The sequence below is a fragment of the Vipera ursinii genome, assembly GCF_947247035.1.
Source record: "Vipera ursinii genome assembly, chromosome: 6".
NCBI classification, from domain to species: Eukaryota; Metazoa; Chordata; class Lepidosauria; order Squamata; family Viperidae; genus Vipera; species Vipera ursinii.
The window spans coordinates 35060819-35076866 of NC_139515.1; the positions used below are offsets into that span (position 1 = coordinate 35060819).

The 16048-nt window shown below is 41.0% G+C and overlaps 1 protein-coding gene across 1 annotated transcript in view; it reads right to left on the reverse strand.

The window, feature by feature from the left end:
- Positions 1-16048, reverse strand: part of GXYLT1 (glucoside xylosyltransferase 1) — a 63143-nt gene that overhangs the window by 8084 nt on the left and 39011 nt on the right. The window contains exons 4-7 of the mRNA XM_083365225.1: positions 14612-14863; positions 9933-10056; positions 8827-8999; positions 2237-2394 (exon numbers count right to left, since the gene is read on the reverse strand). Of these exons, the coding sequence (XP_083221351.1) occupies positions 2237-2394; positions 8827-8999; positions 9933-10056; positions 14612-14863 (707 nt within the window). The remainder of the gene's footprint in view (positions 1-2236; positions 2395-8826; positions 9000-9932; positions 10057-14611; positions 14864-16048) is intronic.

Genomic DNA, 16048 nt, shown 5'->3' on the forward strand with positions numbered 1-16048 from the left:
TGCGGCCCTATCTAGACCGGGATGCCTTACGTACGGTCACTCACGCGCTCGTGACCTCTCGCCTGGACTACTGCAACTCTCTCTACATGGGGCTACCCTTGAAGACCAGTCGGAGGCTCCAGCTGGTACAGAATGCAGCCGCGAGAGTTGTGTTGGGAGTTTCCCGACACTCCCATGTTACACCTCTGCTCCGCGAGCTGCATTGGCTTCCAGTTGTCTTCCGGGTGAGATTCAAGGTGTTGGTAATGACCTACAAAGCCCTACATGGCATGGGTCCGGAGTACCTCAGGGACCACCTGCTGCCGGCATCAACTTCCCTCCGCCCTGTGCATTCCCACAGAGAGGGCCTCCTCAGGGTACCTCCAGTCAGAGAATGTCGGCTGGTGGCCCCCAGGGGGAGGGCCTTCTCTGTGGACGCTCCGGCTTTATGGAACCAGCTGCCGGTCAAGCTCCGGATGGCACCGGACCTTCGCTCCTTCCGACGCGGTCTGAAGACCCATTTATTTGAACAAGCTGGCCTGGCCTGATGGGGGATGTTAGGTTTTTTAATGGGGTTTTTTACATTGTGATTGTCTTTATCTGGGCTATTATTTAATCCTTTTTAATTTTTGTATTCTCTATTTATATGTGCCCTGTTCACTGCCCTGAGTCCTTCGGGAGAAGGGCGGTATATAAATATAATAATAAATAAATAAACACTTTTGAATGGACTTTTCCTGACAATCCTCTCCAGGATGCGGTCATCCCTGCTGCTTGTGCACCTTTTTCTTCCACACTTTTCCCTTCCACATAACTTTCTATTAATGTGCTTTGATACAGCACTTTGGGAACATCCAACTTCTTTTGCAATTACCTTTTGAGGCTTTCCCTCCTTATGGAGGGTGTCAATGATGGTTTTCTCCACCACTGTCAGGTCAGCAGTCTTCCCCATGATTGTGATTCCTACTGAACCAGACTGAGAGACCATTTAAAGGCTCAGGAACCCTTTGCAGGTGTTATGGCTTAATTAGCTGATTAGAGTGGGACACTTTGAGCCTAGAATATTGCACCTTTTCACAATATTCTAATTTACTGAGATTGTGGATTTGGGGTTTTTATGAGCTGTACGCCATAATCATCACAATTATGACAAATCACGGCTTGAACTATCTTGCTTTGCATGTAATGAGTCTATCTCATATATTAGTTTCCCCTTTTAAGTTGCATTACTGAAATAAATTAACTTTTGCATGATATTCTAAATTTTCGAGTTTCACCTGTACTTTTAAAGTGAAAACAGTGCTGACTTCCTTCATTCACAGTTTAGTAAAATTGAGATTAGCAATGACAATATATTTTGCCATTCCTAAAACATAAATGCCTTCATATTTATGATTCTTTTCAGGTTTATAAGCAACTGAATAATGAATAATAAACCTGAATACAAATATATCTCTCCTAATTCACTGCAGTAATGTGTATTAATTCAACTTCAAAGATCCCTACTAAGTAAAGAAAAGTTCTGTAAAGAATAATTCAAGATAAAACCATAAAAATCTGGTACAAAATATAATAACCAACCCCGCCCCCCCATCCACATCACTATGCAAATCCTACCCTTTTTGAACTTGTACCCAATGTCAGATGCGGCCTACTACTGGGTCATGGCGTATTCGAAACTGGGCTGTGCAAAGCAGCACACATACGAGTAGCAGACAAGTGCACGCGAAACTTCACTTGTGCAAGCGGTGGGCCCTTACACTCAAGCACAAAGCTCCATTTGGACAAATGCAGCTTTGCACATGAGCATTCTCCGCTCATGCAAGTGGAGCTTCACGCGCAAGCACAGGTGCCCTCTGCTCAATTGCCCTCCACTTGCAAATGAAGCTCCATTTGCACGAGTGGAGGGCCTGAGTGCCTGTCGCTCACACCAATGGTGCTGTGCCCACATGCGTGCACCTGCCACTCATACCTCCCCTTCTGCACAAGGCAACCAAGGTGGAAAGGTTGAGAACTGCTCATGTATGATACATGTGGTTTCATAAGTCATGTTCCATTATTATTCCCAACCTTCAACTTGTAGTTGCCTAAGATGATCACTATCTTTATTTTGTCCTCAATGGAAGATAATGCAGACTTCAAATAACAGCATACTAGAGCACACCATTTCTTTAGGAATGATCTTCAAGCATCAAATATTCTGCTACAATGGTCTGTTCAATATGAAAGTATGGAGAGCAAAACTTGCAATAATCACCTTTCCTTAGTTCTTCTGATACTAAGGTCCCTTATACTTTTTGTGAGTTGTTTTATGAACACTTTGTATATTCTTCCACAGTATGTATGTTGTGTCTTTTGTAATTCCTGTTCAAGAGGTAGAAGCAATGCATGTAGAAGGTCGTCTTCAAATGAATACTGGAAAAGTATTAGAAACATTGTATTGACAAGTCAGATTTGCCAATGTCATTCCAACAATGCCAGGTTTTCTGATGTAGTTCTGAAACTACTGTTATACTGCATTTTATAAACATGTTTTTCTAAGTAAAATAATCTAGGTCCAGTAAAAAACCCGCCCCTATTTTTAATATTCTTAATCCTCATCAGGCAAGGCAGCAATATCATCTGATTTCATAATGACCAGTTACTATCATTTTAAATGAAATTTAAAAACATGTAAAGAACACAAATATTCACACAAGATACATAAAAATCATACTAGCACTTAAATTAATGTATTAATTTTTGTAGACCATATTGTTCTGATAAAGTGGTTTTAGTCTGAAATACAGATAACTTCCCCCAGGATATTCAAGTGATATATTAATATATAATATATTAAGTAGAAATAGCATAAAAATAGCAATCTATAGAATCATTAAAGAAAGGGTACTTTCATTAAACTGAATTATAAACACACACAGACAGTATATAATGCAAACCTGAAGTAGAGGGTTTTACTCTTCGGTTACAGGTTTGTTTAATGTGTTATAAATGAAATAATATATGCAAACACAACATTACTAATAAAATAACTTTGCTAATTTGCTGGAATTGTTCTGCATAATTTATGTTTATGCAATTGTTTTGCATAAACAAAATCTGATCATAAATAAAGCCAACAGTTTTCTTCTCTTAATATTTTTGGTAATACTCAAAGGAATTAAGAAATGATCTTTTGTCAATTGTTATAAATAAGGTTGACTGCCTGAAAGAATCTTTCACAAAGTTTGTTAGGAGCCACCCAAATACTGCAGAAGAACTTGGGAGGACAAGTTAGACATGAGATGGCTAATTCAGAAAATGAAACTAGAGAAGGACCTTGTCTTCCTTCCAAAAATCTGAACACACATAGAGAAAACATTCAGTCAGGTAAAGGCCTAAGACAGGGGTAGGCAAACTTGGCTCTTTTATGACTCATGGACTTCAACCCCCAGAATTCCTGAGCCAGCATGGCTCAGCTTGGAAACTCTCCCTTTCCCCTCAGCATGCCTGGCTCAGGAATTCTGGGAGATGAAGTCCACGAGTCAAGGTTGCCTACCCCTGGCCTAAGAGATAACCAATATAACTACAGTCTGCAAACTAACCAGGTTACTTTGCAAATTTATGACAAGAGAGTAAATAGAGGGTGTTGGAGTAATAGAGAAGCTGTTAGGCTGTCCCTGAGCCAGCTGCTTCACTGTGAATTCACTCTGATAGATCTACTACATGCAGAGTGGCTGCCAGCAAGAACGCAATGTATGAGAATTCTCCTATCGTTCAAGCAGCCCACTATTCCCTCCATGCTCTTCAGAATGAAGCCCTTTCTGAGCACCTTTTCAATATTTCCAGTAAGGGTCTTTTGCTCAGACAAAGTGTGCCCACTCCTGAAACAGCATCACCAAGAGGGAACCGTCACTTTAAATCTAGGCTGCAACAGCCCTCACACTACTAAGCCTGAGGCTGCTGCAACTGAACTGACCCTGAGAAGGTAAAGGAGCAATATACAAACTGTGTTACCCACAGCTGCAGGAACTGCTGAGGATGTGCCAGAAGAAATGCTGATTGACCTATTCAGTGCATTGCTGGTACCTGAGCAAGTTAATGTCATTCAAAGATTGGATGACCTAAAAGAGGCACTGACAACAACTCAATCTACAGCAAAGCCTCTATTTAATTTGGCTCCACTAATCACGCAACCTTGTGACAATATATTTAATCAACAACAGCAAAGCCTTTACTTAATTTGGCTCCACTAATCACGCAACCTTGTGACAATATATTTAATCAGCAATCTGCCTTTACGTCAATAGTAAAAAAAGGTACTGTCACACAGGCTGACAGTGGGGTAACTGCACTGACTGACCCAGCCTCTGAGAAACAACTGAAAGACAAAGGGCTTCATCACACAGTGCCCCCTAAGCTGACAAACACTAAGGATATAATCCAGCTTCCATCCTCATTTGATTTAGAAGTTCCCACAACATCTTTTCACAAGATGAATCCTCAGCTATGCCCCTCCAAAAATGGACATAAATCTACATTTATAGACTTAAGCTGGAGTACCTGCCCATTGGAAAAAAAATCATTCTTGGAGCAAGAGCATAGGCACGCTGGCAACCGAGATATAGAGGAGCAAAAACAAGTTCTGCAACCCACGAGGAGAAATATCGAACCTCACAACAACTGTGTTTATATGGGAAGCATAGATGATATTGACCCGACTCCAATGTCAAGTTGACATCTGGCATTTTTACCATCTAGCCAATCAACCAAGCCAGACCATCTTGCCTCTGAGAACCCCATACAGTTGATGACCTGTAACATAGCTGGCTGGAAAGGGATGGTTGATAGTGGACTAATGAGCTTTCTCTCTAGATTTGACGTAATAGCCTTTCAAGAAACCTGGTTAACCGAAGTGGAGGAACCAGTACAACTGCCAGGCTTTCAGGGATGGGCCTTCCAAGCCCAAAAAACAAAGAACAAAGACCCTCTGGTGGGCTATGCATTCTTATAAAGCAGGGGTGTCAAACTCAATTTCATTGAGGGCCGCATCAGCATTGCGGTTGCCCTCAGGGGGCCGGGTGGGTATGGCCAGGGTGGGCGTGGCCTACTAGGTGGGCATGGCTAGAGTGCATATGGCCTACTGGCTGGGCGTGGCCAGCTCTACATCATTCGCATCAAGGGTGCCTATGGGGGCCCGGGCAGGAGTGGGACAGATCTGAGGGTCTCTGGCAGAAGGAGGGTCTCTGGGCCAGGGCCAAGGCAGTGGGTGCCGTTCCCTCACTGTTTCCAGGATGGTGTCGCGGGCCACATGAAACCACTTCGCGGGCCGGATCCGGCCCCCGGGCCTTGTGTTTGACATGTCTGTTATAAAGCAAGAGCTGCAATGGCAGGGGGAGAAATTATATACCAAAGATAAGTATCCGTACTTCCTAGCTGTCAATTTTGAATATGACCAGTTTTGAGTTAATATTGGTAAATGTGTATAATCCTCTAAGCACATCCCAGCACTATAATTCCAAATACTGGATGGGCTTGGAAGTTATCCTAGAAGATATATCTGTACTGTACCCCCAGTCCATAGTGATATTACTAGGAGATCTGAACACTAGGCTGGGTGCCTCTCTGTATGAGCTTGCCCAGAAGAAGGGAATCCCAGGGGAGTTCTTTGATAACTATCCTCAGTGGCTCTCGAGAGACTGTAAAAGTAATGCCGCTAGCCTGCTCCAAGTCTCCTTAATTTTTAAGGGTAATCTCCAAATCGTGGGAGGTAAGGATAAGAATTACACATACCCTTATACATACCACTCAGCCAATTCATGTAGTGTACTGGATCTCTTTTGTGTGTCTAGAGAAAAGGCTAACCTCTTTTCGGAGGTCACACTACACCTTAGTGATAATAGCGACCATCAGACCTCGCTGGTTTGATCCTGATTGCCAGCGACTGAAAAAGAAATTGAAGGCAGCCATGAGGCTTGCCCAGAGGAATCCTACTGCCCATATACAAGCTAAGATGCTGCACACAAGAAGGGAATATAAAAAAAACTATGACATTAAAGAAAAAAAGTTTTGCCATTTCAATCTGGTCAGAACTCGAGGTGGCTGCCAGAAGCCATAACTCAGTATTATTTTGGCACTCTGTAGCAGGTATCCTGAAAGAACTGAGATTTGCGTTTGACATACCAATCTCTGCTGAGGACTGGGAGAATTATTATCAGTGCTTGTTTGCTCCCACTGAACCGGTAAAGAAACTATTTTCAAACAGTGATTTAGTAAAACCTAGAACTCATCCCCCCTTGGCCACCAGTCTCAGAAAAGGAGATACAGTCCATCATTAAAAGCTTAAAGAGCAATAAAGCCCCAGGTGAGGATTTTTTACCAGCAGAATTATTCAAGAAATTTCCCAATTGGTGGGGCCTGTATTGGCAGGTCTTTTTACACTCATAAATAACACCTGCCATATACCAGATGGGTGGAAGATGGCAATAGTTGCCCCATATATAAAAAAGGGAATACAAGGGATCCTAGTAATTACAGGCTCATCAGCCTCATTGACATTGTAGCAAAAATATATGCTAGGTACCTTCTGAACAGAATTGAAATCTGGGTAGAGGAAAACAACATCCTCACGGAAGAACAAGCAGGTTTTGGACAAAACAGATCTACTATTGATAACTGCTTTGTCTTGAACCATCTAATTGCCAAATATGCCTATAAGAGGAGACCCGTTTGCTGCTTTCATAGACCTTACAGCAGCATTTGATATGGTAAATAGAGAAGTACTATGAAGTAAATTGAATCTCATAACATAGAACCCAGACTCCTGGCTTTGATTAAAGCCCTTTACACAAGTACCTGTTTGAGGGTGCGGTATGAGGTTAATGGGGCCCTGACTAACAGGATTCACACAAATAAAGGGATAAGGCAAGGGTGTATTCTGGCCCCATTATTAATTAATTTATACATCAATGACTTGCCAGGGTTAATGAAGGATACCATGGTACACATGCCGATGATCCTAAATACTTACTGTAACAGCTTGCTTTATGTTGATGATATGATTTTATTATCATACTCACAAGTAGGATTATGTAGGCTATTAAGAAGATTCAGCTCTTATTGCCAGGATAACTCCCTAATCATTAGTAAATCTAAATAAAAAATAATGGTGTTTGGAAGAAACCATCAGAGACATAAGTGGAAATTAGATGGTGAACCAATTGAACAGGTTAACACCTTTGTATATTTGGGCGTAACTTTTTCCAAGACTGGATCTTGGGCCTGCCATCATCAACGGAGTACATTTAGAGCAAAAGCCCGTTTGAATTTACTGCTCAAACTAAAGAACCATAATTACCCAGAGTCTCTAGCCCCATTAATCAAGGTTTGTAAGGCTAAGGTTACCACAATGCTCTTGCATGGAGCAGAAATTTGGGGTCTTTACTCAACCACAGTCCTAGAACAAACACAGTCCCAGCATTCAAGATGTATTTTGGGTGTAGATCCAAGAACATCTGCTGCAGCAGTTAGAGCTGAATTGGGAGTTCATACAATTCATGCATTATCTAAAATTAGAGCTTATAACTACTGGTACAAAGTTAATGGAATGGAGACTGATAGACTCCCCAAGTTATGCCTACTAGAGCAAATAAAACTACAATCACAAATCTCCTGGATCACCAAACTAACAAATTTTGTAAGAAGCTGTGGCCTTCCTGTCTCTTGCATAACAGGAGAACAATCTAAAAAAAGAGTTGCCCAAAGAATTAAGGATAACTGATATAGCTATCCTTAGTAAGGTGGGTAACTTGAAATGGCTGAGTAAATACAAATGTACTTTTCAAGTGGACAGTTATTTGAAGTTACAACTCCCAAAACATCTTAGGGAGATATTTACGAGAGCGAGATTCGAACAGCTTGACACAATGGTCAGATATGGGAGATTTCATGCTATACCCTACAATGAGCATCTCTGCATTTGCGGAGTGGCAGAGGTAGAAGACTTGGCTCACAACCTATTTGATTGTTGCCTGTATAAGAGGGTGAGAGACAGGTATCTTGGTCTATATACCAAATGAATGACCCATTGGGATCCCCATATCAAAATAACTTACCTTATGTACGGCCAGAACTTGAAAATAACATTTAACGTAGCACAGTACTTAAACAAAATGGTTCGGTTGAGATCTGCATATGTGGGACTGATTGGGGTAGATTGCAAGGCTGACTCCAAAATATAATTTTATCATATTTTATCTATATCTTAAATTATTGTACACTATTACAATTTCATTTTAGATTGTATTTTATTAGCATTTCATTTGAAATTGTATTTTATTCTAATTCCATTTTAAATTATATTTTATCAAATTCCATTTTAAATTGCTTTTATCAAATTTTAGTAACAATTTGTTGCTGGAACTTTGCACTTTGATATGGCCCAAGGGCTAATCAATAAAGACTTATTACTAATTACATGCATTTATCAAAACAACATATTGCATGGAATTTCTTAAACATAGTATTGTTCTCGTGAGTCAAAATAATCTATCTCACCAGGTCTTGATGAAATTTAAAATTAAAAAGCTTAATACTATCGAGTTGTTCAGTGTCTCACTGAAATCAATACTGTGATTATGTCACTTCTGCCCTTCTGCATAGGCCAAAGCTTTACTTCTTTCAAAGTCTATTTTATTCTTGAATATTTCAGAACAGATTCTGGAGTGTGCACTTTCAATGTCTTTATTTTAAAAAATAAAATAAATAAAATTTATTGTATAACATGGTTATAGATTTATTGGAAGGCTTGAGGTAAAGTTCTCAGAATTATTTTTAATTTTAAAAGTTCAGATTAAAATGTTTACTTACATTTTTAATTGCATCATAAACAGCACGAAATGTTGGCTGCTTATCATCATGGTAAACTCCTCTATTTCCATGAAGAATGAATATTCCTTCCTTTTCTGCCTCCTGGCAATTGCTCCCATAAATACAATGGTCAGGCCGATAGTTCCATTGGCAAGGAAAAATAAAAAGGCTTTCTATAGTGAACAACAAAAAATCCTCCATTATAATGTTTCGAGGCAAACTGTTCATTGAAGGACTTAGGTTATCAAGTTCAAGCCCTTATTAAATAGAAAAATCAAAATTAAACTATATCTAACAGATTGCTGTTCAGACTTCACCTGAATATATACAACAAAGTGAAACTTACACCCTCATTTGATAACTGGTTCAACTGTTGAAATGTGTTACCATTACAAAACTTTCCCTAACATTGAACTGAAATGTCTTCCTCCAACTTACCGGTAATACCATTATTCTGTGTCTAGCACTATAGGATATTAAAGAAAATGTAATGGCTTTCCTCTGTACTAATTGAAGAGAGCTTTATTTCCTTGTGTCAGTCATTTTCTTTTAAAGCAAAAAACACCCTGCCTCCTTGAGGTTTTTATAGGACTTAAGTGTCTAATCCCCTAACCATTCTTCTTGCTCTTCTTTTTACTTGTCTGTTTGTCTAAACTCAACACAGTAACAAGGTGAGGTGCAACAGAACTTTTCCCAATTATTTGGATTTGAAAAATATAATTCCCAATTATACTTTTATTAATGTAGTGGCCTGCCTTCCCCTAATAATGCAGTTCCCAATCACTGTTACAACTTTTATAAAACTTTAAATCATGTGACTTACTATGTGACCTGCTATTTCGGCCAAAACAAATAGCGACTTATGAGGCAGCCAACACAAGCAAGTTCTTGCTTGCGTGTCAACTATCAGAAGAGCACCAGGACAAGATTTTTGCTTCAAAATGCATTGAATACTGAATTTGACAAGTTTTGAAGCAGTCAAGAGCCGAGGTATGACTGTATATGATTAGCATGGGAGCACTTTAAAACAGAGTACATTTGTATAACACAAATAGCAATATCATTTTAAGATTAAAATTAAAATTGCATTTTTAAAAGCAACTTACCAGGATTATGAAAAAACATAATGTTCAAAAGATCCTGATCACCCCATGTTATATTCAACTTGTATTTTTTCAGTAGCGGCATGAGAATTTCTTCCCAACGTAATTGTGCTGATGTCATATCATTCTTCAAAATCAAAATACCAGAATTAGAAGTAAGAGGATCTAGATCCTACTTTTTATGATAAAATATATGCTTCTTTAATCTTTATCATACAATACCTCATTTTTATGCAGTATTATGTCATGGTAGTAAGTCTTTCTGATTTAAATAGGCAATGTTTTTTAATTATTAAATATTTATAAAAAAATAAAACCAAAAGCATATTCAGTTTAGATTCTACCAGATTAAACTACAAACTTCTATAAAAACAAGAAATATACACAAGGCTCAATATAAAGTACTTTCCAAAAATGAGTAAGAAAGTATAGGCAAAAACAGAGATTTATGTGTTTTAATGTTGTCTATCAACACACAAAACATTTCTAGACTAAACAAAATAATGTTCAGCTAACCTCAAATACCTAAATTTGAAAATGGCACACATGAGTCTAAAGAATAGTTTCAATTTTCAAATACAAAGTTAAAACCTGGCTTTTCCTATTGCTTTTTCTTTCTTTAATAAAATCTTTCAAGGTACAAATTACACATGGAATCCAAAAGCATGCTAGAAGGCACCTGAAAGTCATATTTTCAGTTCAAACATTCTAAAATTAAAAATTGGAAAGGGTAGTAGATGTTGTATTTCCGCACCCTGATTTGGAGTTTATATAAAGAGTAAAAAACTAGACTACAGTTTTTTACATTGGAATGAATGTAAGGAATTCTTTTGCAGTAATAGACTGCCACATTGCTGGCATCAGCTTGAATTACAAAGGGCTCCCCTGGGCAGGTGTGCTTTAGAACCGGTTCAGCAGCAAATAGTCTTTTTAAATTCTCAAAAGCTGTTTGGCAGCTCGTAGTCCAAGCTAGTGGTTGGCCCACTCATGGCTTCCCTCCTCCTTTGCCTGTTTTTAGTAGTTCTGTAAGGGGCAGGGCAATCTCAGCAAAGGAGGGATGAATTGATGTTAGAAGTCGGCAAAGCCTAGGAAACTCTGGAGCTGTTTGCGAGTCTTTGGAGGTTGCCATTCAATTATAGCTTTCACTTTGGCTGGGTCCATTTCAATGCCCTCATTGGAAATTCTGTAGCCAAGATAATCTAATTGTGTTTGGTGAAATTCACATTTTGACAATTTGACATAAAGCTTGGCATTCAATAGTTTAACACTTCTCTCACCAGTCTTATATAGTCAGTCATATTCGTGCTGTATATCAGGATGTCATCAAGGTACACCAGAACCTCTTTGTATAAATTATCATGTAGGACCTCATTAATCAACTGCATAAATACAACTGGGGTCCCCTGCAGTCCAAATGGCATGACTTTGAACTGGTAACTTCCCAAGGGGCAGTTAAAGGCAGTTTTCCACTCATCTCCCTCCTTTATTCTCACCTGGTAATATGCTTCTCTCAGGTCTAGTTTAGTGAAGACACTCCCCTTTGCTAGGTGGGTCAGTAAGTCCTTCAGGAGGGGGGTATTCTCCACACTCACTGCGTTCAGACCTTTGTAATCAACACAGAGACGGAGAGACTCTTCTTTAAACAACACAGGGGCTCCCACTGCTGACTTGGCTCATTCAATGAATCCACTCGCTAGGTTTGTATCCACATATCGTTGCATCTCCTCCATTTCAAGGGGGGACATAGCATACATTCTTGGTCATGGAAGTTTGGCCCCTGGCAACAGTTCAATGGAACAATCATTGGGTCATTGAGGAGGCAAGATATTGCATTATTTCTCACTGAATGCCTCGGCTAGCTCCCGATACTCACTGGGGATGAGCAGCTCGCCTGGTGGCTGTGAGGCAGCCATGTGCGCACACTCATTGGGTGGGCTAAAATTCCCTGTAACATTTGTCAGCCATGTGCGCACACTCATTGGGTGGGCTAAAATTCCCTGTAACATTTGTTGAATTAATGGGGGGCTTGGGCCCTATAGGTAGTCTCACAGTTCTTATTCCTTTCTCCCACCAGATAAATGGCTTCCATTTGTCCAACCAGGCTAATCCTAGGATCACAGCCTCAGTCATTTTTGGAGCCACTAGAAAATGAATGAACTCCCAGTGCTCACCTATTTCTAGGCATAGAGGCTCTGTTAATTGCGTGACTAAAGTCCCTCCCATCAGGGAGCCATCGGCTTGCTCAAACCTCATAGGTTTGGAGAACATTTTTGCTCGTATGTCCAATTTTATGGCAAATGGCAAAATAATGATGCATCGGGATCATCCAGAATCAACTAGCACTTTTAAATCTACCTGCATACCCGACTTAGGGATTATGAGCTTGGCAGGTAGTGAGAAAGGTGTGACGTGTCAGCTCACCATCGGGTCGTTCTCTCCGTCGTTGCTTTCGAAAGAGGGTAGAGCGGGGATAGATCCAGCCTGAGTCTCTGCATCCTGCTGTGTGGGGGATGTGACTTGGGCAACAGGTTCCTGTGTGATCTGCTTGGATTTCTCTCTCATTGGCTGCTGTGCAGGTTTCTTTCTCGCTGCTGTTGGGGGTAGGGGACTGGGCAGTTCGCTGCTCGATGTCCCTGCTGTCTACATCAGAAGAACCTGATTGGCAGGCCTGCAGGTGGCCTGGGTCTTTCAGCAGCTGCAGCAGTTGGAGATCCTCGGGGTGGTGGTTGCTGTTTGGGTTGCTCTGGCCTCGGCTCAGCTTCAGGTGGGGGAGGTTTCTTATAGTGGGCAAGCTAAATGTCTAGTTTTACCGTCGCCTGGTACCATGCATGCAGCTCATCAGGTACTGTTCAATAGATTGAGGCCCAAGAGAGGTGGTCGTCCAACCCTTCCCTGAAATGATGGACTATGGATTGCTCAGGCCACCTCTCTATCTGACCAGCTATCTTACGAAACTCTCATACATACTCCAGGGCAGGCTGGCCGGCTTGCTTTATCTTATGGATTTGTTCTTCTGCTTTGAGGGCAATGGATGGGTCCTCAAAACTTTATCTCAGTCCTTAGGAGGAAGAGGTGGGGGTCCTCCAATTCAGGGGCTTGCTCATTGTATAAATTAATCAGCCATTCAGATGCTTCTCCCTCTAGACTGGACACAATCATGTCAACCATAGCGGCTGGGTCTGGGTATGAGAGCGCACTTGGTTGAGAAAAAAAATCAGTTTCTCTGGGTTCCCATCGAAGGTTGCTCTGAAAGGTGGATCAAACACTGGCTGCTGGGCTCCCCACTGTGACAGTTCCCCCCACCCACCCCAGTTGCTGCTGGTCCCATCCTGACTGCTGCTGCATGCCCAGGGGTTGCACATTCAGGGGCTGTGGCCACGCCCCCTGCTGTAGTTGTAATATCTGCAGTTGAAACCTTGTAGGTTTCCAGGGGTCTCCCAAAGACAGCTGCCTGGGTGGGGGCTGTTGTTGAACTTCCTGCTGCTGGTTAGCATAGAGTTGTGGTGACCTCTGCTGCTGTAGACCCCTCAATGGTTGCTGGATGGATGGGATTGCTGCTGGTTCTCTCTCATTTGCGGGCCCCTCAGCAGTTGCTGTATGTTCGGGGGCAATGACCAATCTCCTTGCTGTGGTCGTCCTCCCACCAGCTGCTGATCTCCTGGCTTCTGCACCACCCCAAGCTGTTGCAAGGCCTCTATTAGCTGTGGCAAGCTCAGAGGTTGCTGACCGTCTACCTGTGGGGGCTGCCAAACTCCCCATTGCTGCAGAGGCCTCAGACTGGGGTTCTCTCTGTAGGACTGGAGGCCCTGGCAGGGGAAGACAGGGTTTGGAAGGCTGTCTGATCTGCAATGTAGGGGCTGTAGGCTCCTCTCAGTAGTAGTTGATTTCTGTTTCTCATCTCTAGCTTTTCAAATCTTTCCAGTGACTCACCCGAACCTTCAGCGGCAGACGATCTGGTAGCTCTCCACCGGTCTGCTTTTGAAACCTTTGAGGGTGGAAAGGTAGTCTCAAGGCGTCTGGAGTCTCTACTGGGCTGGGCCTGCTCTGAGGGCCAGATCAGCTCTCCTAGCTAGGAGACCTGCCAAAGTTTTTCTTCCCCATTTGTTATCTGTTGCTTCCCCCCTGGGATAGCAGCTGCTGCTGGGTTGCTAGCTTCAAGCAGTTTCTCTTTTCCCATGATGAAATCTTCTCTTGAATCTCTGCCAGCTCCCCTCAAGTCTGGAAAGAGCAGCTGCGGTTCAAGACCCCAAAATAGTTTAAAAAGCTTTAGATTTTGGCTTAATGTCATGGTTCTGACAAATGCAGTACTTCAAAAAACTTCAAGGCATTGTTTACCTTAAAGAATCTTTTAATATAGTTGCATAGCTTCAGCACGTACATATTGGAAGCCAAAATCTGAATTCTCCTCCCCTGAACACATCGTATCAAGCACAATTCTTTTCCTTAATTAAACGTCATAAATCACATTCTCCAGTTAATTTAAAATGCAAACTTTCCCTCCTGTTTAACAACCGCCAAATTCTTATCTTCTCTTATTACAAACAGTCTTGAGATATATTCTCACTACTCCCCCCAGCGTCCACTAATTCTAACTCTAAAAGTAATATACAAGTTAAAGGAAGGCTACATCTCCCTATGTTGTCAAGCAAGAACATCCAATGTTAGCAGCATTGACACCCTACCTTGAAATATTTTCTTCTAATGCGGGTCATGTTCATTAACATTACTCCAGAATTTATTCCAGTTTTTCCATAATATGGGTGCCTAGCAAAGCGATTATACCACCCAATACGAGGTTCTTCATGCTCTGGTGCCATAGCAGCAATCTGAGTAGAATTGAATTTTTTCAGGAAAGACCAGATATCATCAACAGGTCTTAAGAGCAAGATGTCTGTGTCAACATACAATAGAGAATCCACATTACTGAGGATTAACTGTAAAAGAAAAAAAATTGAAACAAAATTAACATCAAACACTGACATTTAATAGCTATTGTAAAGGTTTTATTGAACTACAAAAGTAGGCATTTAAACACCTCTTTTTTAAATTATCTATTTTTATGCTGATGAACTGAAGAATAAAAGCACAAGATGATTCCCTACAGGCTGAATTTAATTTTTTAAAATCAGCTGCTACATTAGCATTCGATTATATTTTTGAAGCCTTTTCCTACTTTTAATACTGGAAGCTGTTAGAGCACCCTTATAAAAAAAGTTGCTTAATCTTTGTTTTCCATTCAATATAAGGCTCAAAAAAGACAGAGGCCAGACAAAGAAAGAGGAAAGCAAAAGTTACCAACATATTCCCCCTATGCACCCTCTCCCCCAATAGAATGGCAGGCCCGAAAAGAAGACAAAAGAGAATAGGTCAGGGGTTTGGGGTTCTGACAGAAATAACCAAACAAATCAATGTTATATTGTACATTAAAACATTTTGTGTCAGAATCCATTTATATCCCATTCATAAATCCCTATCTGTATGTTCTAAAATCTTACACCCCTCACTGGATTCTGCCATTCCCAAGGAGGAGAAGAGAAGATGTTAATTGGCCATCCCTATCCATTTGATGTAAGGTTGTTTATTCAGCCTGCCTGGAGGCTGTCATCATACCAGGGGAATAAACTTTGAACTGAGAAGAGCAAGGAAAGGGGGTGGGAGAGATCTGGTTTGTATCTCCGATTAGAATCTGAAAGAGGAAGGAAATGTTGTAAAGGCATGGAAGATCCCTCTTCCCTTGGAAGGTTTTGACACCTGAACCTTAATTGATCCGGGACTGACCAAATTGACTGAGGGGAGGGGGTTTCACTCGGGGACACTTTAAAAGCATCAATCTGTAACACAGTTTCAGATCCTGTCTAGTTTTTCCACTGACAATCATGTTTTAGTAAAAGTTCCTTCTTGGACAATCCTGTCTCCAAGAGTTCTTCTTTCCTAAGATGTGGGTTGGGGTGGGTCCTGACATTATGCTCATGAAGCCCTGATTAATTTTATATTCTGATACAGGATAAATCTTCATTCATTTTATCCTCCCCGCAACCTTAATAAAATAACTAGTTTTGATTGCTTACTTTTTTCAAATGGAATGTACTATAATAGTCCAAATGTAAATGCCCATGAGA